General features: G+C 39.3%; 1 protein-coding gene across 12 annotated transcripts in view; it reads left to right on the forward strand.

Moving 5' to 3' along the window:
• Positions 1–26,100, forward strand: part of arvcfb (ARVCF delta catenin family member b) — a 282,072-nt gene that overhangs the window by 173,442 nt on the left and 82,530 nt on the right. For all 12 annotated transcript variants that reach the window (XM_065250329.2, XM_065250334.2, XM_065250330.2 and 9 more), the window contains one exon: positions 25,927–26,085. In XM_065250329.2, the coding sequence (XP_065106401.1) occupies positions 25,927–26,085 (159 nt within the window). The remainder of the gene's footprint in view (positions 1–25,926; positions 26,086–26,100) is intronic.

Genomic DNA, 26,100 nt, shown 5'->3' on the forward strand with positions numbered 1-26,100 from the left:
TATTGTATCATGTCACATGTAGGTTCAAGAAAGGTCAGCAAACTAAAACAGCATTTTCTCCATAAAATGTGATTTTTTTTTTATTGAGTATACGACTCTTTTAGTGAGAACCACATAGTACATTGTCAGAAAAAAAGTCAAAAAAGTGTCCCTACAGAAGCTGTCACAGGACCTACAGAGTTCATATCAGTACCTCAAAGGTACATACTGTTCCAGATGTACACACATCTGGAACTAAATGGTACCTATTAGAACCTTAAAGGGCAATGCCCCAGTTACAGCGTGGGTACATTTTTACCATTTTTTTCTGACAGTGTATTGAGTGATTTTGAACCCAGGTTGACTTTGATTGTATTGCACTTGAAGAAAAAGCATGTGTGAGAAAAACAATACAACAGGAAGTTGGTGGAAGAGAAACTGCTTTTCAGTGTTCTTTGTCAACATTTCTTTGATTTGACACCGTGTTACTGTCAGACAGGGTGAGAAAAGCTAAGTGAGACTGTTTTGATGTGCTCTCCCGGTCAGCAATGTTATAGGAACCTTCTCCACTTTAAATTTTCTTGTCCTTTCTGCTCTATAATACTTAATTTTTTATCCAGCATTTGAAGCTGGGTGTCCAGAGCAGACAAAAGTCTAAAGGGAGGTTAGAATTGTGTGTGGGCTCATGCCTGTGTATATTTCAGAATTGAGAAAGGATCCCAGACCTGATTTGCACATAGATTGGATTGGCAAGTTTAATTTGGACTCCAGCTTATTCAGGTTAAAGGGATAGTTTACCCCAAAATGAAAATTCTGTCATCATTTGGCGTTATCTATGAATTTCTTTCTTCCATGAAACCCAAAAGGACATTTTAAAGACAATCCATGGTGCTTTTTTGTGCATATAATAAAAAGCAATTGGGAAGGGTGGCGTTGACAAAAATGACAAAAAATGTATAATAAAAGTGGCCGTGCAACTCTCACATTATATTCTGGTTTAATTTGCTATTCTATATTCGGAATTTTCGCCTTGCACTTTTGAATCATGGCACATCTGGTTTGATGTCAATGACATCAAATGTCACTGGTTCTCGAATGTCTTGTGCAAATCCTATTGACGTCAAACCTAATGTGATGATATGCTTTCGTGTTGGTTTTGGAGCTTGACAGTACCTGTTCCCATTCTTTTTAATGTGGAAAACAGCAGTAAGGAAAATCTTTTAAGTCGTGGATACTGGAATGACGTGAGGTGACAATGACAGGACTTTCACTTTTGTGAGCTGTATATACAGTAATTATTATGTCTATGTTGGTATTTTCCAGTTTTACTTACATCAGTGGTGTCGGTTTCCTTTAAATACAGATTTTAAATTACAGTAAATGCTCTTACCTCATTTTCTATTTTAAGGCTACAGGAACTGGAACAGATTTGCGCTATTAACTCACGTTGCACTGCTGCTACTTTGCGAATGACTCTCAACCTCCCTTCCTTAATAAGTCATCAGATATCTGACTGAATATACAGCAGGTCTGCATTTTATTGCATTTGGCAGACACTTCTATTCAAATATATCTATTCCCTGAGAGTCGAACCCACAACCCATGCGCTGCCAACACAATGCTCTAACAACTGAATTACAGCATCACACGTCATTAGACTTGTTTGTTGTGCCTGTCCTATCGAGTCATTTTGTTTGTGATATGCACTCTCATGATAATGAGATTAACTGATTTCCTGAACGGTAGGGGTGGAGCCGAATTCCAGGCGGTTAAGAGAGGAAGTCTTCAGAGATTCTCAGCATTTCCTTCCCACGGTGATACAATGCTCAGGCCCTATCTGTGTTTGTATCAAAACTCCAGGAAAACATCACAGTCCGCTATGAATACAACCTCACTGAACAGTTATTCTGTTCTGATAGTAATTTATTGGTGGTATTACAATAATGATTGGTTGACAATGCACTGCCGCTGTGAAAGCTCAGTGTGTTGGAGTTGCATTTGGCCAATGTAAGGGAGAGGTGTTGAAGTGAAACTAAAGTCTTTTGGCAGCTGTATGGCTGAGCTGTTTGGGTCACACTTCCAAGAATCCAGCTGTAATTAGATTGAGCATGCTGGATCTCTCTGGACGAGACACAAAAACAGATACACACACAAACAAGCCATTTCTCTTAGTACACCCAGTACTGCCACTTCTTGCACTAATGAGGGTTTGATATCAAACCGGTTGTGGGCAGATGCGATATCTGTTGGAGATCTGCTACTTATTGGAATACCAGATAATGGCTGTTCTGTGCCTTTAAATACCCCAAATTGCCTGTTTTTCCTTTTTTGATGTGTTTAATGGCTTAATAAACATAATTTTTACACTTCTTACCCGGCAAACAGATTGTCACAATGCTACACTATCAGAAAAAAATGGTCCCCAGCTGTCACTGGGGGTGTACCCTTTCAAAAAGTACACCTTTGCACTTACCTGTAAAGATTTTTATTAGAACCTCATATTGTTACATACAGGTATATATCAGTGGCGGCTCGTGACTGCTCAACTGAGGGGCACTAATTCAAAATATGTGTTTGTTGCGTCATGTAAACCATGTGCATCACGTGTTTTGTCAAAATAAGTGCCTGCTGCACACGCGTCAAAACCGTTTATGATAAAAGAGACGCTCACGTTCACAAAATACATGCAAGACACTCCCTTAACAGTAAACTTTGATTATGCATGAGATTATGCGAGTATCTGGCAAACGCGAGCGTCTCTTTTATCATAAACCCTTTAGACGCGTCTGCAGCAGGCACTTATTTTGGCAAGACACGTGACGTGATGCACACAGGATCTCTCGAGGCGCAGAACACATATTTTGATTAAAGGAACCACACACATGACGGGCTACATACATGTTGTGACGAACTTCACATCGAGTCACCAGCCGCCACTGATATATATATTGGTAACAAATTTATACATATCTGCACCTAAATGGTTCATAGGATCTTTTCAAAGTGTACTTCCCCAGTGACAGCTAGGGACCATTTTGAACATTTTGTCTGACAGTGTAGGAGGATGTTCATAGCAACGGTCACGTGAGTCATGTGCCAAATTCAAAAACTTATGCTGAAGGCCACCACTAATAAGAGAAAACGCAGCAGTACACTGTAAATCCAAAATAAGATCAGGTAGGAGGAGAGCAGTGCCGTCTCATTACTACATAATAAGGTGACAGAAAAAAGGAGAAAGTCCAGCTCTCCCTGACTTACTGTTATTTCATGTTTAGCAGAAGCACGATTGTAAGATGAGTCAGGGAGATCTTACAACCTCAAAGAAAAATTCATATTTCATCTGCATCAGTGGCATGCCCTGGTCCTCTCCTCCCTGGAGTCGGTTCAAACTCCAGGCATCTGAGGAGGAAAATGGACCAGCCAACTGCATGAATACTACATGAAGAGGACCTTCAGAGGAGATTAAACTTCAATGCACTTACTCCATGAGATATTTAGAGATCTCAACCACTCAGCAACACCTCAGCTTTATTAAGACGTTTAAAGGGACACTCCACTTTTTTTGAAAATATGCTAATTTTCCAGCTCCCCTAGAGTTAAATATTTGATTTTTAATGTTTTGTAATCCATTTAGCCAATCTCCGGGTCTGGCTGTACAACTTTTAGCATAGCTCAGCACAATTCATTGAATCTGATTACACCATTAGCATCGCGCTCAAAAATAACCAAAGAGTTTAGATATTTTTCCTATTTAAATTTTGACACTTCTGTATTTACATTGTGTACTAAGACTGACAGAAAATTAAAAGTTGCGTTTTTTTAAGCAGATATGGCTAGGAAGTACTCTGATTCTGCCGTAATAATCATGGACTTTGCTGCTGTAACATGGCCGCAGGAGGCGCAATGATCTTACGCAGTGCCCAAAAAATAGCCCCCTAGTAACTTTCAATAGCAGGGGACTATTTTCGGGCACTGCGTAATATCATTAACATCAGTTTTAAACACGAAAACTATCGAAACTCTTTTGGTTATTTTTGAGCGTGATGCTAATGGTCTAATCAGATTCAATGAATTATGCTAAGCTAGGCTAAAAGTGGTAGCGCCAGACCCGGAGATCAGCTGAATGGATTCCAAAATGGATAAAAAATCAAATGTTTAACTCTAGGGGAGCTGGAAAATGAGTATATTTTCAAAAAAAGTGGAGTGTCTCTTTAAGTGCAAGTTATAGTCGTGCGTAAGGCCTATGCCGTAGGTAATCCATAGGCTGTGCATAGCCTGACGTGCATCTCTGCAAAATTTTAACATCGCTTCAGGCATTTCTGTTTGCATCTGTGACAACAAAGATGGGTAAGGTTAAGGAGTGATTTAAGGGTTTTTTCCCCCTTTCCTCATGACTAAGGGCCTGTTTACATGAGAACCCTCAGGGTGAAAATGTAAAAATATTTTATTGGATATGCCTTTTGTTTACATGGCGACAGCGTTTTTGGGGCATATAAACGCAAAAAAGTGAAACCACCCTTCAGAGTCTTAAAAACGATCTACCCTCGCATTCCCGTCTAAAGGGTAAAAACGCAAAAGTCTGCTCACAGTGGCTCTCATCGCATACGCGTTTACATCACAGGCATGCGCCAGTTCAGGAAAATAACAACAAACATGTTGATTATTTCCATACGTCGGACCTTCAAGTTGCCATAGCAGGTCTGATTAATATACAAGAGTCTTTCCAGCAGTTGTACGACATATTCACAGCTAGTATTGCTGATCAGAGAAGGCACATTCCATCAAATTGTTGATGCACCAATTCGTTGGAGGCAAACCAGACGGCTTTGGATGAGACCTGGGAGAACAAAGAAGAAGGTTGTACGCAGGCACGCGGACTTGCTGTTGTTGTGTGTAGGGCTTCACATTGCCACCTAGCCGCCTGGAGTACATACTATAACGAATATCACACACTTTTGCGTCACCATATGCACGCAGATTTCCCCCTCAAAACACTTGTATAAACGCGGAATAAAAAGTTATAACTCAACGCGTTTCTTTTCAAATCGTTTCCTAAAAAGCCAGGAGGTTTTTTCTCCTAGGTGTTTTTTCAACCCCTAGGGAGTCAGCTGACATTGGCATAACTTAGCACCCTCTTCTATATGTTACATTATTACTATGCTCGCTATAATGGTTTAATCTTAGCTGCTGTACTCTGCTGCTTATGTTGTCCATCCATTTTTCTGTGTTTTCTCCTGCCTTTATTAACCTAAAGCTGCTTTGAAACAATTAAATTGAGAAAAGTCCCAGAGGAAAGGAAAATCAAAAATGAGATCTCCTTCTCAACTCACATCTTTCTCCTAGACAGAAATGAGATCAAGTGAACATCAAACTGAAACATAAGCCTAAGTCTCCTGCTTCTCACATGTTTCTCCTGAGACAAAAAATGACATTCTTTCATGTTTGTCTCCTCTGAAGCTTCATAAGAGGTCTCCGTAACATCACTCACTGTGCTCAGATTATTCTCCTTAGATAGAGGCACTCACATTCTCACATTTATCTCCTCTAAGGCTTCATACGAGATCTCAGCTACATCACTCACTGTGCTCAGATTATTCTCCTTACCCGGAGACACTCACATTCTCACATTTATCTCCTCTAAAGCTTCATAAGAGATCTCAGCTAGATCACTCACCATGCTCAGATTATTCTCCTTAACCAGAGACACTCACATTCTCACATTTATCTCCTCTAAAGCTTCATAAGAGATCTCAGCTACATCACTGACTGTGCTCAGATTATTCTCTTTAGATAGAGGCACTCACATTCTCACATTTATCTCCTCTAAAGCTTCATAAGAGATCTCAGCTGGATCACTCACTGTGCTCAGATTATTCTCCTTAACCAGAGGCACTCACATTCTCACATTTATCTCCTCTAAAGCTTCATAAGAGATCTCAGCTACATCACTCGTTGTGCTCAGATTATTCTCCTTAACCAGAGACACTCACATTCTCACATTTATCTCCTCTAAAGCTTCATAAGAGATCTCAGCTAGATCACTCACCATGCTCAGATTATTCTCCTTAACCAGAGGCACTCACATTCTCACATTTATCTCCTCTAAAGCTTCATAAGAGATCTCAGCTACATCACTGACTGTGCTCAGATTATTCTCTTTAGATAGAGGCACTCACATTCTCACATTTATCTCCTCTAAAGCTTCATAAGAGATCTCAGCTACATCACTGATTGTGCTCAGATTATTCTCCTTAGATAGAGGCACTCACATTCTCACATTTATCTCCTCTAAAGCTTCATAAGAGATCTCAGCTACATCACTGACTGTGCTCAGATTATTCTCTTTAGATAGAGGCACTCACATTCTCACATTTATCTCCTCTAAAGCTTCATAAGAGATCTCAGCTACATCACTGACTGTGCTCAGATTATTCTCCTTACCCAGAGACACTCACATTCTCACATTTATCTCCTCTTAAGCTTCATAAGAGATCTCAGCTATATCACTGACTGTGCTCAGATTATTCTCTTTAGATAGAGGCACTCACATTCTCACATTTATCTCCTCTAAAGCTTCATAAGAGATCTCAGCTACATCACTCACTGTGCTCAGATTATTCTCCTTAGATAGAGGCACTCACATTCTCACATTTATCTCCTCTAAGGCTTCATACGAGATCTCAGCTACATCACTCACTGTGCTCAGATTATTCTCCTTACCCGGAGACACTCACATTCTCACATTTATCTCCTCTAAAGCTTCATAAGAGATCTCAGCTAGATCACTCACCATGCTCAGATTATTCTCCTTAACCAGAGACACTCACATTCTCACATTTATCTCCTCTAAAGCTTCATAAGAGATCTCAGCTGGATCACTCACTGTGCTCAGATTATTCTCCTTAACCAGAGGCACTCACATTCTCACATTTATCTCCTCTAAAGCTTCATAAGAGATCTCAGCTACATCACTCGTTGTGCTCAGATTATTCTCCTTAACCAGAGACACTCACATTCTCACATTTATCTCCTCTAAAGCTTCATAAGAGATCTCAGCTAGATCACTCACCATGCTCAGATTATTCTCCTTAACCAGAGGCACTCACATTCTCACATTTATCTCCTCTAAAGCTTCATAAGAGATCTCAGCTACATCACTGACTGTGCTCAGATTATTCTCTTTAGATAGAGGCACTCACATTCTCACATTTATCTCCTCTAAAGCTTCATAAGAGATCTCAGCTACATCACTGATTGTGCTCAGATTATTCTCCTTAGATAGAGGCACTCACATTCTCACATTTATCTCCTCTAAAGCTTCATAAGAGATCTCAGCTACATCACTGACTGTGCTCAGATTATTCTCTTTAGATAGAGGCACTCACATTCTCACATTTATCTCCTCTAAAGCTTCATAAGAGATCTCAGCTACATCACTGACTGTGCTCAGATTATTCTCCTTACCCAGAGACACTCACATTCTCACATTTATCTCCTCTTAAGCTTCATAAGAGATCTCAGCTATATCACTGACTGTGCTCAGATTATTCTCTTTAGATAGAGGCACTCACATTCTCACATTTATCTCCTCTAAAGCTTCATAAGAGATCTCAGCTACATCACTGACTGTGCTCAGATTATTCTCCTTAGATAGAGGCACTCACATTCTCACATTTATCTCCTCTAAAGCTTCATAAGAGATCTCAGCTACATCACTGACTGTGCTCAGATTATTCTCCTTAGATAGAGACACTCACATTCTCACATTTATCTCCTCTTAAGCTTCATAAGAGATCTCAGCTACATCACTGACTGTGCTCAGATTATTCTCTTTAGATAGAGGCACTCACATTCTCACATTTATCTCCTCTAAAGCTTCATAAGAGATCTCAGCTACATCACTGATTGTGCTCAGATTATTCTCCTTAACCAGAGACACTCACATTCTAACATTTATCTCCTCTAAAGCTTCATAAGAGATCTCAGCCACATCACTGACTGTGCTCAGATTATTCTCTTTAGATAGAGACACTCACATTCTCACATTTATCTCCTCTAAAGCTTCATAAGAGATCTCAGCTACATCACTGACTGTGCTCAGATTATTCTCCTTAGATAGAGGCACTCACATTCTCACATTTATCTCCTCTAAAGCTTCATAAGAGATCTCAGCTATATCACTGACTGTGCTCAGATTATTCTCTTTAGATAGAGGCACTCACATTCTCACATTTATCTCCTCTAAAGCTTCATAAGAGATCTCAGCTACATCACTGACTGTGCTCAGATTATTCTCCTTAGATAGAGGCACTCACATTCTCACATTTATCTCCTCTAAAGCTTCATAAGAGATCTCAGCTACATCACTGACTGTGCTCAGATTATTCTCCTTAGATAGAGACACTCACATTCTCACATTTATCTCCTCTTAAGCTTCATAAGAGATCTCAGCTACATCACTGACTGTGCTCAGATTATTCTCTTTAGATAGAGGCACTCACATTCTCACATTTATCTCCTCTAAAGCTTCATAAGAGATCTCAGCTACATCACTGACTGTGCTCAGATTATTCTCCTTAGATAGAGGCACTCACATTCTCACATTTATCTCCTCTAAAGCTTCATAAGAGATCTCAGCTACATCACTGACTGTGCTCAGATTATTCTCCTTAGATAGAGACACTCACATTCTCACATTTATCTCCTCTTAAGCTTCATAAGAGATCTCAGCTACATCACTGACTGTGCTCAGATTATTCTCTTTAGATAGAGGCACTCACATTCTCACATTTATCTCCTCTAAAGCTTCATAAGAGATCTCAGCTACATCACTGATTGTGCTCAGATTATTCTCCTTAACCAGAGACACTCACATTCTAACATTTATCTCCTCTAAAGCTTCATAAGAGATCTCAGCCACATCACTGACTGTGCTCAGATTATTCTCCTTAGATAGAGACACTCACATTCTCACATTTATCTCCTCTTAAGCTTCATAAGAGATCTCAGCTACATCACTGACTGTGCTCAGATTATTCTCTTTAGATAGAGGCACTCACATTCTCACATTTATCTCCTCTAAAGCTTCATAAGAGATCTCAGCTACATCACTGATTGTGCTCAGATTATTCTCCTTAACCAGAGACACTCACATTCTAACATTTATCTCCTCTAAAGCTTCATAAGAGATCTCAGCCACATCACTGACTGTGCTCAGATTATTCTCTTTAGATAGAGGCACTCACATTCTCACATTTATCTCCTCTAAAGCTTCATAAGAGATCTCAGCCACATCACTGACTGTGCTCAGATTATTCTCTTTAGATAGAGGCACTCACATTCTCACATTTATCTCCTCTAAAGCTTCATAAGAGATCTCAGCCACATCACTGACTGTGCTCAGATTATTCTCCTTAGATAGAGACACTCACATTCTCACATTTATCTCCTCTTAAGCTTCATAAGAGATCTCAGCTACATCACTGACTGTGCTCAGATTATTCTCTTTAGATAGAGGCACTCACATTCTCACATTTATCTCCTCTAAAGCTTCATAAGAGATCTCAGCTACATCACTGATTGTGCTCAGATTATTCTCCTTAACCAGAGACACTCACATTCTAACATTTATCTCCTCTAAAGCTTCATAAGAGATCTCAGCCACATCACTGACTGTGCTCAGATTATTCTCCTTAGATAGAGACACTCACATTCTCACATTTATCTCCTCTAAAGCTTCATAAGAGATCTTGATTACATCTTGCACCATGCTCAGCCCATATATAATGTGACATATTACATAATACATTTCTGAATATTACAACCGGTGTTAATATTTTCACTATACTGTATATCAATATATGCATTGACAATGTAGTATGTATTGAACATATAAATATATTTAGAATCAAAGACTAAAATAAATCTCAGATTTGATCTTTAATTGGGTAAATTGTATATAGAGGTTTCCACATACGTGTGTATAGACTTATTCATGAGTCAAAGCAGATTTCTGGTTCCTTGCATGATTTGCATGAATATGAATATAGGGGGAGATCTGCTAGTATTTATTGTTGTATTACTTTATTTCAGAAGGGTTTGTGGTGTGTGTATATTCATGGAGTTACTGTGGTGCTGAAGAGTAGAGCCTGTATATAGAATAACGTTTGGACAAACACTTGTAAGATATGTTATGTTTAAAAAGTAATGGCTGGGTAGTATAAGCAGGTGTGCCATTTTAAACTATATATGTTATAAAATATAAAACATGAAGGAGGCAGGAACCGGCGAACATTTAAAGACTTTAATCCAAATAAATAAACAAACTTAAAGTAATGCGGTAAGCCCCTCACAGACGACTGCCACGCGCACACATAATAAAAGATAAACAAAACACAATGTAAAATCCAGGCCTGGTCCTCTCTCGTCCTTGATTGGTGTCGCTCGTTCTTATATGCCTCCATGCACAATCAGTAGTGTAAGGAGTGTAGTCTTGTCTTGTATAAAACTCTTCATTAACATTACAAAGTTCAGGTCCGTACATCATAGAAGATCCCTCTGCCTGAGAAATGCCATTGTCCACTCCAAGCACTTCTGCACAGCAATAATCTGCTCTGGATTGACATTAGTGATGTTAGGTTCTTGAACGAATCGTTCTTTTGAGCCGGTTCTCAGGAAGTAACCGGTCGAGCTGGTTCACAAATCAAACTGAATCGAACTTTAGTTTTGAGCATAGGTTTCCGGGTTGATGACGCAGGACGCACAGCCGAAATAGCACGTCGGACTAAAAAGAACCGAACAAAGCCTGTCGATGATTGCCGAGGCGAGGATTGCCGACAATTCTGACGGATGAGTTGCTGACACTCCCTGTGTCTCACCAAGGATTTAAACGAGCCTGATTCGGGAAGTTTCTTGTTTTATTAGTTTCTTGATATGCTTGTTTTAATAAAAAGCTTTAGTTTTAGTACGATTTATTGTGCATGCAAATCATATTTTAGTTGTTTATGGAAAACCAATGAGTTTTTAGACAAGTTTATTTATTCTTTATACTTAGGATATGTAGAACACATCCGCAATTGTGCATCAGAGTCTTTTGGGAATCTTATCCAAGTTGTAGGCTAGTCAAAACTGGTCAGTTGTATCTGGCATTTACGATCCGCGATTGAAACTGTGACCACCAACATTACTAACTTGTGAATGAAAGGCAATAAATCAGCTATGCCTTCACAAAAACAACTTTTTATTTAGGCCTAAAATAAAGTCGTATGTGTTGACACAAACAACTTTATTTTAATGTTTTATTGTCCGAAAAGAGCCGGTTCGCGGAAATGAATCGGACTTTGCATCACTAAGGCTGGGTACACACTAAAAGATAATAGTGCTGATTTTGGGCCAATTTCCCCCCTTCCGACAATCCTAGCTATGTCCCGAGTATCGCGATGGTTCTACAGATTATTTTATCAGATTTTCCCTTGGTGTGAGGTGTGTTAAGAGTGTCCGAACCTGCTCGGAAGAACGTCGGAGCCGTGCCGATCGCGAATCGTAAATATTCAACATGTTGAATATTTACGATCAGAAATCTTGATGTGTGTGGGGAATCCCGAGGACAAACGCGAGCATGCTCTTGAGATTATCACGTGAAACGAAACCATATCCAATCAGAAAGCGAGATGATTAAAAACGGAAGCAGTCATGGAGCAAAACAAAGGCCGCTTCTCAATCTGTAGGTCGCATTTCCAGGCTGCATATACGTCATTAAGACTGTCTTATTTCAGAATATTAACAGTTATAAAATTGACTATTATTCCTAGTTTATTGTATATTGTTGTAATATACTTATGACTTGCGAATGTAATGCTCAGTTAAATTGAATAAACCAGGTTTCATGACGCATGCAGCCTGCATATGCGACCTCCGCAGGCTACAGCCAAAGTGAAGTTGATGTGGACAGCAGAGATTGAGGATCAGCTTGTTGATTTGTGGCAACAGCACGAATGTTTCTTCAACGTGTCTTGTAAAAATTATTCCAAGCACTATCATTGAAATGTCTTCCTGCATATCGCCCTATGCTTATTCTGAAGTCTCGCGAGATTTTGTGGGATTTCCTGTGTTCACAGTCGAGACTCTGGTTAAAAATCTGTTTGTGTGTGGTGTGCTGTCTTTGACACATAATGGCACACCACACACTATAGGAGCAAAACCCTTAAATCTGGGATTTTTTATCCTCATGTTTGTGGTCTATCACATTTTGACAATCTTATAAGATGTAAAAAATCTTCTGGTGTGTACCGAGCCTAATTGACATGTCTCCTAAGGTTGCAGTGGTTTTTTTTGCTGCAAGAAAAGAACAAATATCGAAGTGTGCAAACTTTCAAAAAACAAACAAACAATAAATTCTCACTTTGATGATTTTTCTTCTATATATTTTGACTTTTGATTGGTCCTTAATTTTCCTTCTCCAATGTGATTAATGATTATTTGCGCCATCCTTTCTCTTGTGACTCAAGAGTATATACTGTAATACTCAACCAAATAACCTGCTTAAAAATTAAAACAAACAATGTTGTGGCAAGTTTATTTGCACTGCTTCTTTTATAAATAAGCCAAACACATCTGACATAGTATTTTGCCTCACTTGGCAGTATAGGTGTTGCACTGATTACATCAGGTGTGCAGTTCACCTGTGAGCAATGATTGCCATGAATGTCATGGTGCACTTAAACAAGTTGGAGATGGTTCAAACCATAGATACAAATAACCATAAGCACAACATTTATATTGCCCATTGTAAAAACTGGCATTTTACCACCAAGTGTAAGGGAAGCAGAAAGAGAAGGTAAGTAGCCAACAAAAATCTTTTTATTAGGCATAGTTTATGGTACTGACAATTTGTTTATTATAATTATAATTTGGTCTTGTCCAAAGAACAGAGATCAGTGTGATGGAGATACCTAAAGCACCAGCTGAACATGGTCCTTCCTCTGCACTAACCCAGCCTCCATCTCCAGGATTGCCACCAACGCAACATCAATCTGTGCAATTACCATGCCCTGTTAAGCCTTTTAATCCACAGACCATGACACCATCTGAGTGTTGTAATCAAGACCAGCCAGGTTTAAAGAAACATTTTTGGGGCTTCTGGATAACCCGTCTATACCTCACTCCTCAGCTGAAGTTACAATTCAGGATGACCAGCTTGGGTTAGAGCCTGAGGAGGAGTATGTAAAGACACAATCTCTGTGTCTTTACAGAGATTGCAAAGTATAAACATAACTCATGTGCAGTATCTAACACTATTTAATTTTTTTTAAGTGCCCTGTAAAAGATTTCCATATTGTATTTCCTTGCCATTGTATTAAGCATGTAAATTTAAACTTGAAACCTACATGAGTAAAGAAAATGTATTCTGAGCACAGTAAAAGCAGCCTAACGTCTGAGCAATAAAACTTTCTGCAAGACACTAAAGAGCTCTCCCATCTTCATTTTAATACAGTCTCATGAATGTCTTGTCTTCTCCAAATTTACTTTAGTCTCATTTATGTCTATTTTTATGTTCCCTGGGCAATTTTATGAGGAAAATGTGAAGTCAATTCTGAAACCTAAAGTGGACACGGATGAGAATCTCAATTAAGTCTCAGATATTTCTCATGTCTCAGTTGTGTCTACTCTTATTTCTCCTAATGGATTTTAGGAGAAACATCTGAGACACTGCTGATACTAGAACAAGAGCTAAATAAGAATATCAATTAAGTCTCAGATATTTCTCATGTCTCAGTTGTGTCTACTCTTATTTCTCCTAATGGATTTTAGGAGAAACGTCTGAGACACTGCTGATACTAGAACAAGAGCTAAATAAGAATCTCAATTAAGTCTCAGATATTTCTCATGTCTCAGTTGTGTCTACTCTTATTTCTCCTAATGGATTTTAGGAGAAACATCTGAGACACTGCTGATACTAGAACAAGAGCTAAATAAGAATCTCAATTAAGTCTCAGATATTTCTCATGTCTCAGTTGTGTCTACTCTTATTTCTCCTAAGTGATTTTAGGAGAAACGTCTGAGAAACTGCTGATACAACATCAAGAGCTAAATAAGAATCTCAATTAAGTCTCAGATATTTCTCATGTCTCAGTTGTGTCTCCTCTTATTTCTCCTAAGTGATTTTAGGAGAAACGTCTGAGACACTGCTGATACAACATCAAGAGCTAAATAAGAATCTCAATTAAGTCTCAGATATTTCTCATGTCTCAGTTGTGTCTACTCTTATTTCTCCTAAGTGATTTTAGGAGACACGTCTGAGACACTGCTGATACAACATCAAGAGCTAAATAAGAATCTCAATTAAGTCTCAGATATTTCTCATGTCTCAGTTGTGTCTACTCTTATTTCTCCTAAGTGATTTTAGGAGAAACGTCTGAGACACTGCTGATACAACATCAAGAGCTAAATAAGAATCTCAATTAAGTCTCAGATATTTCTCATGTCTCAGTTGTGTCTACTCTTATTTCTCCTAAGTGATTTTAGGAGACACATCTGAGACACTGCTGATACAACATCAAGAGCTAAATAAGAATCTCAATTAAGTCTCAGATATTTCTCATGTCTCAGTTGTGTCTACTCTTATTTCTCCTAATGGATTTTAGGATAAACATCCGAGACACTGCTGATACTGAAACAAGAGCTAAATAAGAATCTCAACTAAGTCTCAGATATTTCTCATGTCTCAGTTGTGTCTACTCTTATTTCTCCTAATAGATTTTAGGAGAAACATGGGAAGACAAAGCTGACACTTAATTTAGACAATAAAGAGATAATTCAAGCCTCTCTCACCACAATCTCAGTTTTGACTCTCTTAGACATCTCTCATTTGCGTCTATATTTGTTTCTCCTAAGGAATTTTAGGAGAAACATCTGATAAACAGCTGACACTTAATCAAGAAACATAGGAGAATCACAACTATGTCTCCTGAGCTTAGAAAAAGCAACCAATGAGCAAATAGTTTTTCCTCTGGGGTGCTATATAAATAAAATTGAATTGAATTGAACTCAAACTGCAACAAAAGTAGCTGTCTACATTTACCATCATCATTGCTGGTTTTCTCAAAAACATACACAACAAGCTTCCGCTGCTTCTTCGTTAATGAGTTTACTTGCCAAGCTGCTGCGTCTTTGGCTGTTTCATTGCTACTGTGGTTACACACGTGGATACTGCCTACTAGCGGTCTGCATGTGTAATTGCACAACGACGACGAAGTATATATGAAAATGTAAAGGCTACGCCGTAGGACTTACGCGCAACTATAATGAGCCCTTTAGAGTGCATTGTCTCAGTGCAAACGTCTATGAGCTGCAAATAAAACAATCATTCATTCTGAAACTAGATCCAGTGATGTTGTCACACAGAGCGTGTTTTACAGGTCACGGTTGGTGCAAAAGCCAACGACTGCTCACAGACTGTTATAAAAGCAAGGCACGCGCAACGATGCCCTTTGTTTTTGCGGAATGGAAGAGCACTCCTTCTCCATAGCCGAGTAGTGGGAATGAATTAGCTACGCTTCAGCTATTGGTTTATTAGCCACAAGCTCTTTTGTTGTGTGCCATTAATCTATGATTAGAAATCTAAACAGGCAATTAGAAGGCAATATTCCAGAAATCAAAATCCAATCTGCCTCTAATCAAACACACCTTCGTAGTGGGCAGCTCAAATTGAATGGCAGTGGGCTGGAATACATTAGAAGTAATGATGCCCTAGCATCACTTGTTATGTTTTATTCTCTCTGTCTCCATTGCAGTCTCTCTTTATATCTCACACTCTTGTTCTCATCTTCCTCCGTTGCCTTATATGATTGACGATACATAACTCAAATCAGCTTTGTTTGTGTTATCTATCTACAGTACTTTATGGATATAAACAGACATATATGCACAGTTCAGCATCATTGGTTGATGTTCTGAAAGATAGATATAATATCTAATTATTATAATATAGCTAGACAACAGCCATAAGTGCAGCATTAGTTATCACTCCTCTCTTCTCCTTTACCACCAAGAATAGCTCATGCCATTGAGCATTTCTTATCCACTACCTCCAAAGCCCAAAGGATCAGATCCAGTTTCTTCATGTAGCCTGTACTTTAAGGTTTATAGGGATCCTGTGTGAATTTTACTTACAGATGGGCCTTTGACACCATCTCAACGGCCTCCTCAGACACGACGAGTGTTTCTAATGGAGCGTCTGGCTCCTCAATTTCACAGTCCGTCTCCGTGATGCTGTTACATGCAGAAGCTCTGCAGGGACTGCATACAGTACTTCAATGCACAACAGCATTGCACTGTGTTACTGAATACCAGGCACATTTTAAAGCATACTTCAGGTGCTCATGACATGCGTAAGTAATACTTTAGTCATGGTGAGATGAATGACCAATGCACATCTTTGTACGGGATGCGCAAGGCCGCATCGGTATGGAACCATGCAAAACAAATTCTTTGATTTCATGTTAATGCTTTAAAGGGGTCACAGCAAAGCATGATAGATTGCATTGCAGTCTATGGCTAAGTTCACACTGCACTTACTTTCACCCTTAATGCTCAGTTCGCAATTTTTGCGCTGTTGCACATTATCATTTAAATGCATCTCATGTGTGAACCGTATCTGGCCCTGAAGTGACCGGCATGCTCAGAAGATGACGTGATGTCATCATCCAGCCTCCTCCAATGCAGGATTGTGTTGCATTTCAATTACTTTAATGGCCGTTCAGACTAAAGTCACATTGCAAAACATCATATGTATCTGATTTATGACCACAAAGTGGCATGGGTCTGATTTGAAAAAATCGGATTTGTGCTGTTCAGACTGTCATAAGAAAATCAGATATGGGTCAAAAAGTCGGATTTGGACTGCAGTGTGAATCTAGCCTTAGACATGAACAGCACAAACCACATGGAATCAGATTTTTTCGATTTTTATTTGAGCCACTTTCATATGTGGTTCTAAATCAGATACATATCTGATGTATTGCAATGCGACATCAGTCTGAACAGTCATATCGGAATTCATGCGACTTTTACGTCATTCTAGACTGATGACAATTGCGGAAATATGCATCAACTGCATGTTTGCAAAAGCACTTAAAATCATTCAAGACATTAAATATTAAGCTTCTGTTGCACTTCCCCTATATACACGAAAGCTCCTCATGTGCAAAAAAGTGTTTGACTTTCCTGAAGCGTTTACCAGATGACCGACCCCGCACGTAACCCGGGAGCAGACTGACTTGGCTCATATGCCCTTGTATCACTCGCTCCTACGGAATTGAAATAAAACGCATCGACTGACCGTATGATGTCCACCACACCCGCTCAGTAGACTGCACGTTAATTTCTGTATTACTGCGTGCTGTGTATGAAGTATTGTTCTTTTGCGCACACGGTGCAGTTCAGGGCCACCACCAGTTCACACAGGTGTATGATTTTAGCCATGTAATGTAGCAAGTCAAATAAAATCTGATCCGAGCCAAGAATCAGAATAGAGCATTGTTTGCAGTCTGAACGTAGTCTTACTGTAGGTTCACACCAGACGCAAATTCAACGATTTGCCCGAGTAGATTACATACAAAGTCAAAGCAAAGACACGATCAGACGTTTTTGTTTGTGGGCCGATGCGAATGACGCGATATGGGCCGCGTGTTTGCCACGAAAACACGCGATATTCGCCTGAAACGTGTCTTCGCCCAACTTGAAAATATAAAATTTGAGCGAAAAATTTGCATGACACGAAGTTAAATCTTGTGAGTAATCTAGAGCGAGTTATGCGATGCCCCGCGTTTGGTGTGTACATAGAATAATAGGTCTGTGTATGTATGTCCATTGTGCATTATGCCTTATATCACTGAATATACTGCACAGCAAGCGTTTCCATGACACCATTCAGTGCTAATTCAGTCGTTTCATTGGTTGCACTTTAGGATAAGAATATGAAGATAAGAATATGATTCCTTCAGAGGAGCGTTTATGTGGTGATACTATTAGTAAATTATGATATGTTGATTAGATTTGATTACATTTACAGTTATGCATTTGGCAGACACTTTTATCCAAAGCTACAATACTTACCGTGCATTATAAGGTAAGGTATACATAATAAACCCAGAAGATGATTTTTTGTGTGCTAACACAATGCTCAACCAAAAAAATTCAAAATGTATACATATCTGTACCTAAATGGTACAAATTAGGACCTCATCAAAAGTGTGCACAGACTATAAGTGACAAGTGACAGCTTGGGACAATTTTTGATAATTTTTTTCTGAAACAAATAGCATGGTACATGAATTCTAGTAATCCAAAAGTAATATACCATGGTGTCATGTCCACCAAATCATAATTTTCTTTTTTGTTTATGTAGTTTGTAAGTGAATAATCACTCATTCCAAAACGTTAAAGTTACGTCCCATGGTGCCTGGCCTCCTGCTATCCTGCCCTTCGGTGTGTCTGTATTGCAGTGTTGTATTTCAGAGGCAGGCTGCTATTTGATCTGTTAACAGCTGGACATTCAGTGGCAGAAGCAGCAAACAGGACAGCAGGAGCCAAAACTGCCGTAGGGATTGCCAGAGCAGAGATAGGAGGAAGTCAAACACACGTCTTTCCTGCCATGTCCACGGTCGTGGCCCGAAGACCCTGCGTGAACCGATATCTTGGCACAACCTTCCAGCGCCTCTCCTTGAAGCCCGCATTGTTGAATCACGGCCAGAAAACAATATTTGTGGTGTTGTGTTGATGTGTGCGCATATGGACCTTTGCCCTCAAAAAAACGTGGATAGCAACAGCCTGAAGTTACTTCACCCTTTTCATGCAATGCCATTGTTCATGACTCTCGATTTCTCTCTTTTTTTCGCACCCTCTATTCAAACAAACAGCTCCACTGCCAGACCATCAAACCTCCCATAGCCCAGCCCACTTGTTTTCACAGGTTTCACCTAAAGCCAACTCCTGTTTTTGTTTTTATAGTTTCATAGTTCGGGTTGTTGGGGGGGAGATTCGTTTGCCCGCTGCTTCATTTTCTCTGACTTTACTATAGTTTCGGGTCAAAACGCAGTGATATACGCTCTAACCGTGTTGTCAGGGTTGCATTCCAGCGAGGGAGCGCTGACCGTAAGTTGAATTATATGCGTAAGAGTGTGAGAGTGCAGGCGAGTGTGCTTTTTCAGGCCCCACTGTAAGCCACAGAGTGCCAGAAATCTTTCAGAAGTGTGTAACTTGGATACTTGACTAATTCTTTCCAGATGTTCAAAATCACTGTTGCAAAAATATTTTTCGTATGGCAAGTCTGGTTGGGGGTAAATGCAATCACATACTTGGTCTATTATCATTTATGAGGGAGATACAATCTGGAAACTTGCCAGTCAAAAAAACTTAAAATACTCTTTTTGTTTTTAGAAGGAAAACGGTTATTTTTGGAGGTTTGTCCCGATCGGTCACCATTTTTAGTTTTTTTTCTTCAGACCTAGAACAAAAGAACAAAAGGGGTGGTCAGCTCTGTCAGAAGAAAGGGGCTTCTTAAAGCTGTTTTTAAAGAAACGGATGCAGCGAGGAAGAGAGGGAGGAATGTCTAAAATGATATTCAGAGAAAATGAGAGGATGGAGGTTTGGCACTGGATCAATCATGCGAACAAGAAGATTAGTAAAGCCAATACAGGCTGCGAGCTTCTGCCCGTCGCCTTTTCGCTTTCATCTCGGTTCTTCCACCCTTTTTTAGTTAAGCTTCTTTGCCAACCTCTGTCCCAAAACACATCTGACCACCCGTTACTCACAGCTCACGGTGGAATGGCACATGGCGGCCCCTCCCTCCTCTTTCTTTGCATCATTCTGCCCCATTAGGACATAGCTGTCTGTTGAATCAGGCCTGACAGACCCAGAGCATGCTCTTGAGTGGGCAACACTTTGGGTTTCAGTTGCTTAAGAGTTATGAAAACAGCATTTAAACATGCCTTATTGGATTGTAGTCTCACAATCTTGTCTGACTGTAATAAAAGCGTGTTTTTAAGGTGCAAAGTACTGACAGATGTTGATCTGACAGGAAGTTTAGTTTTATCAGGTATGTGCGTGTACCATATTTTTCCACTGGCAGCACGACTAACATGGCAGGGCATCTCCGGGTTCAAGGTCAGAAATTATATTTGATAAAAGTCTAGTCTAAAAATGGCATAGCAACCTGTTCTTTCAAAAAAAAGTAAAAATCGAGAATCAAATCGAACCGTGACCTTAGAATCAAAAAATGTAATTGAATCGAGGATTTGGAGAATCGTGACATCGCTATGTTCATCAGTAATCAATTAAATATAACATTTAATATCAAAATTTTATCAATCTTGAACTACGTTGTCACTAAACATTTTTTCTGTTGAAATGCATTTTGAGATTTCCATTTCCCTAATGGACAAATCTTTCTGACCCCTTAAAATGTTGCCTGCATAGTCAGCTCCCTGGGTTCTTGCATCCTCCATTCGATTACCTTCCTACATTTTACTTCTGCACAGAGCAGCCGTATAGAAGATATATCTCTGCCCTTCCCTAGTTATTTGTTTTATAAATTGTCTGATTTATTTGCTCAATTTTCCACAAGTACAGCGCAGTGAAATGGAAGCTAATTCCCGCTCGCTGTCGCATCCCCGCGTGCTGAGACTCTCCGTCATGAAGACGGATATTGGAAGGTAGCGAGCTGATGGGAAACACTTATGACCCAAGGTTATACAAACGTCCTGGGCAGAGGGATTAATTGTGTGAGATCTTACTGATGATTGCTGCCATGAGGTTTGACCGAAATCCTGTTAGCCAGAGTGCCGTGCATCTAAGGGAAAAGGCTGCCGCGCCAGCGATACATGTCTGGGATGTATCTGCAATGAATAGATCAGAGGAACAGAAATTGCTGCTGAAACCATCTATATTTAGCATTAGTAAAAATCCACCTTTATTAAAGAGTGTATGGTGTGTCATCATGTAGGGGTGTAATGATAAATCGCAAGACACACTAATATACATATCCGATATCGATTCAGAATGGCAAAGGCGATATTATGCACAGCTCTTTCATGTATTACGCCTCTTTGATGAGTAGAAAGTCCTTTTCAATCTAAAATCACTGTGCGTTTGAGTCTTTTATAACATGCATTTGAAAAAGAAACACTCGTCAAACATAATCATTATACATTTTTTATTATAATGAAAATACTTGAAAATGTATGCATTTCTTGGAGATGTGTGTGTAAACTAATGCACAACAGTGGCCTGTGGCTTTTTCATCATAATTCATTGAGAAGCATAGCAAGCAAATTGCACGATTTATCGTTACACCCCATCATCATGTAATATAGTTTCCAATCTACACTTTTTACATTCAAAAACTGAATCGGAATGAAAAACAAAAGTTGTGTAAATGCAAACGTAAACACCGCCCTACAGCATTATTAGATGGTTGTTGTCGTTTTTAGGTGTAAAGTGCGGAGACCAAAAAACGTCGCTCTCCCAACTGTGCACATAAGGTGGTCTTTAATCCAGTGCGAATCAGAAACGGAGCCGATAACCTCCTGAGTGACTCAGCTATTCAGCTGCGTTTTAATTGCCAATCGCTTTTCTCATTTGCCTATCTACCCTATTTTCTGCTGCTCACCTTATCTCCTTCAGCTCCGTCTCAATTTGCCATTGTGAAAGACTGATGTTTATCTCACACACCACCTCATTCATCCATACCAGGAAGAAGGATGAAATTAAAACCCAGCTGATTTTTTTTTTACTATGGAACCATGCTGTGCAATTACCGAACCCATTAATTATGTGCAAATTCAAGGACAACACGAGATTATTGAGGGTTTAACATGTGATATTTTACTCTTTGGCCTCGGATTTCTCATGTGAACAGAAAACTCTAGTTGAACTCTTGGGGTTTATTTGCTGTTTTCTTTAACTTGTTTCCTTAACAATGTCTTTTGTTACCAGTCGCTCTTTGGACTGTTGCTAAGGAACACCCTCTTAAGAGCCCTGTGGTTCAGCTTAACTATTTTTCACAGCTTTAAGTGTGTGCTTGAAAATGTGCATATAAAAGCATTTTCTATGTGGAAAACTTTTGTGCCGAAGTAAAAGAACCAGTGATTAATGCATTAGATAGCTACCAAATGTTTATAATTATCACCCATCTACTTTCAGCTTCTTGAAAGATTGCGGGAGAACCATTCTCTCTAAAATTAGATCGCATAAAAACACTGCGCACCCGGCTCATTTTCCAAACCCCGCGGCTTACCCATAAAGTCCTTGCAATCCTGCAAGGCACGCTATTCCAGCGTATGCATGTAAACACAAACACTGCACTGGGTTCAGGAGTTCACCTGTGTAATAGCTGTCATGGAGGCAAAGCTGGTATCAGATTCATCAGATAGTAGCAGATTTTCCCCCCCGTGGTGCAGATCATTCGCGATGATGACCCCACTGTATGATGCTTAGGTCAGAGTTAAAATCCTCAGCCTGCCTTTGGGCCGTATCGTTTATCTGTCTGGCTGACCGAAGGGACTTTTTGCATGCGAAATGGGCACATTGGTGCTGGAGGGGATTTCTTGGTTAATCCCACATCATATAAAGTCCATTTTTGGAATTCACTTGGAAAACAAACTTCATGGTTGGATGGTGAATATGATACTGTTTCATGTCCTGTGTGTTTCCTGAGTGGTGTTGATGTCATGGACAGGTGTTTATTTTATATTGTAAATAAATGAGGGTTTGCTCCAGCTCTCCTACAGATTTCGGTTTTGCTTTGTATATTTTTTAAAAGTGGTCCCATCAAGGGAGAACACGACTGCGGTTTCTTTTTTCTGGGTAACATGTTTACAGTAAATGCAAAGAACTGAAAAAAGTGTCTAACTTAAACTACTAGAAAATGGCCAGTTTTTAAAAATCTGTTAAAATAAATGAATACAACCTTTAAAAGGATAACTGCCCAGAAAAATTGCTATTTATTTTTATAGATTAAGATGAATTTGGTGAATGAAGGCATGCGCACGTCAAGGTGCCTTTTACCCAGTTAAAGGATGTTTACAGAATATATTTGGATAGTGAATAGAGACATGGAAATTTTTGCAAGTACTTAGAGGGTTTTGCCATTAAAGAAAATCAAATGTGTTGTGAAATGATGTGTGAAAACTGAAATAACTGAATAATAACATTTTCATTGCCTTTGAGTGAAATGACTGAACATAAACATAAGAGACGGATAAAAATGCTAATTTACAAAAAATCATGCCTGATGCACTTAGAGGGTTTTGCATCGAAACTCTTCATTTGTATCATAAATACAAACCTTTTTTGCCCCACCCCTTTTTTGCCCCGTCCTATTTTCTTTTCTTTTCTGAAGCACTCACAAAACCACAATGGAAGACACCATTTTATTTCAATCAGGGTACATTATTAAGAAAATGTTACTGGGAACCAAGGCAAAGCAGTGCATTTTGATATTAAATGCTTGGCCTCTCTTTAGCTCCTCCCAAGAGCTTTCTCCTCCGCCGTCGAGTTTTGTGGGGCAACCTTTTCTAGACAGCGTCTGGCTGCTTCATTTTACCTTTCTTTTCATAGTAATTCAACCAGTAGGGCCCACTGGAATATTTTGCACAATTTTCCTTTTTTAAATAGTATTTTCACTGATTTTTAACAGCTTTAGTATTTTCTTTTACCATCACGGTATTCCAACTCTGGCTTTAGATCAGCAATTTAAAAATGTGACACAGTCTGTGGAAACCTGTGGATTAACTTTGAATCACAAAAAATCACTCTACATAATATAAGGAACATTCTGTGAAAATATTACCTTGATATTTTTAATACTGACTTAGTGAGGTTATATGTCAAAGATTAAAATCAATCTTTAATGCCTAATCTAGATTATGACTTTCACTGACAGGTTCAAATTATCACTGATGAAAAATGTATAGGCCCACCTTCAATGCATGCTCTTGAGTCCATTTGGATGAAATCTTTAGTTTGCATAGCGCTTTCCCACCATGAACATGTTTCTGTTTTTATTGACATAGATGTTTTCATTTTGCATTAGAAACAGATACATTTAGTGTCGATTATTCATGTTTTGCCATGGTTTTCCAGTAGGAATTCATGATTGCTGAAAAGAGGAATATTTATCTCTGCTTTCACAGGGGTGCTAATAGGCTCTTTAGAAACCGCTCATTATTTTCTCATTTCAAATTCTGCTCAAGGCTGCTTATGTGCTGTCAGAAAGTTAATCAAAGCTTTGTTTCTGTGCGGCATGCCTGAGCAATCCATATGCCACTCGGCTGTTAGGAGTGAGCCACTTCACATGAGATGCTTTTTCTTCATCGGTCATCCAATTCCTCATCAATTCCAGAGCTCGAAACCTTTGTTCAATTATTCGAAGACTTAAAAAAAGTTTCTTTTGACTGGGTTTTCTCTCAGAGGAATGTACTGTACTGTAGGGTGGGCAGACGCTCTCACTGCCAGCCCTGAGAAATGATACAGGCACATGAAAGGCTAGAAGTCAATGATTTGCGAGACAGGCTGCGGATCAATTTGGCCTCACGCAGACTTTGAAGCCTTCCTCTATGCTAATCAATGAAAACTGTCCACCCGTTAATGCGTATAAGATGGATGGAATACACATGGCATCATTCCTCATCAGCCTTCTTGTGTTGCTGCCAATGCAAACACACACTCGCATCCGCACACATACAGCTTATTCTATCCTGAGCACTTGTTGTCAGTGTTTCATCATCAAGTTTAATTTGTTGTTCTAAAGTGTTTAACTGTTGCCTCGACCCTCATTTGCTTCATATTTTTTATATAAATGGAGGTGCAGGTGATATTTTATTTTGGTTTGTTTGCTTACCTCCCCAATCTTTTGCTCCGTTAAGTCATACATCTTCAGTAAATGACATCTTGCCTCCAGAGGGTTCTTCTTGCTACTTTAGCTGAATTTTGTTGCTGTATTTCAAGGACTCTACAATAATATCCAGTCAGATGCTGGTTGAGTGTACTGTAGTCAATTTAAAGGGCACCCGTTTTGTTTTTGGACATAAATGCGTGTTGGCAGTGTGTGAACCATAGACTGTAAAAAAAATATCACCCATTGGTTTGTGAAGAGCATTTTTGCAGCTTTAAGTAGCGTTGCCTGCCGTCGCCATCATGTCACCGCGCATCACTAGCGATCCATTTTAAATAAAAGCGGCCAAACAGTTTTTTGGTATGGGAGTGAGGAGCAGTAGCTCATTTGCATTTAAAGGTACAGACACGAGAACAAGGCATTTTTACTCCTACCCAATGGGGGCATTTTGGACAACATTATAATAAATTTGTGGGGTATTTTGAGCTGAAACATCAAAGACACATTCTGGGCACACCTGAGACCTATATTACACCTTGGAGAAATTGACATAATAGGTACCCTTTAAGAGGGACATTTCCGACACATCTCAAGGCACCTGCTTTCAATCTAGTCAAAAGTCATAGAAATACAGCCTCTATCTTTTATATCAGTGGTAAAAATGTAGAAAGAATGAATGCATGAAGCTGGAAAATAATCTGGTAACACTTTACAATAAGGTTGAATTTGTTAACATTAGTTATCATGAACTAACTGTGGACAATACTTCTATATTTATATTTTTATGTTCATTTTAGCATTTGCTTTTTAATAAAAAGTTACAACTGTTAACATGTGTTAATGCAACATAAACAATTTTATTGGCAAAGATGAAAAAATACTAAAAACTATATAGCTCATTTTTAGTTCAAGTCACCTAATACATTTACTAATGTCAACAAATACAACCTTTCCTATTATTTAAAGCTCTCGTGTTCTTTTTAACCCTCCCATGAAGTCTAATCCCATGTCAGTGACCTTTGACCTCTAACCACTGCCCTCTGCTTATCCCACAGGAGCAGAGCCCCAGTAATCAGACATCACTGGCCATGATGCAGGAGCCCCAGGAGGTTGTTGAGGAAACGGTAACTATAGAGGAGGACCCCGGCACACCCACCTCTCACGTTTCCGTGGTTACCTCTGATGATGGGACCACACGCCGCACAGAGACTAAGGTATCCATGCTTAAA

The sequence above is a fragment of the Paramisgurnus dabryanus genome, chromosome 5 (genome assembly GCF_030506205.2).
Source record: "Paramisgurnus dabryanus chromosome 5, PD_genome_1.1, whole genome shotgun sequence".
NCBI lineage: Eukaryota > Metazoa > Chordata > Actinopteri > Cypriniformes > Cobitidae > Paramisgurnus > Paramisgurnus dabryanus.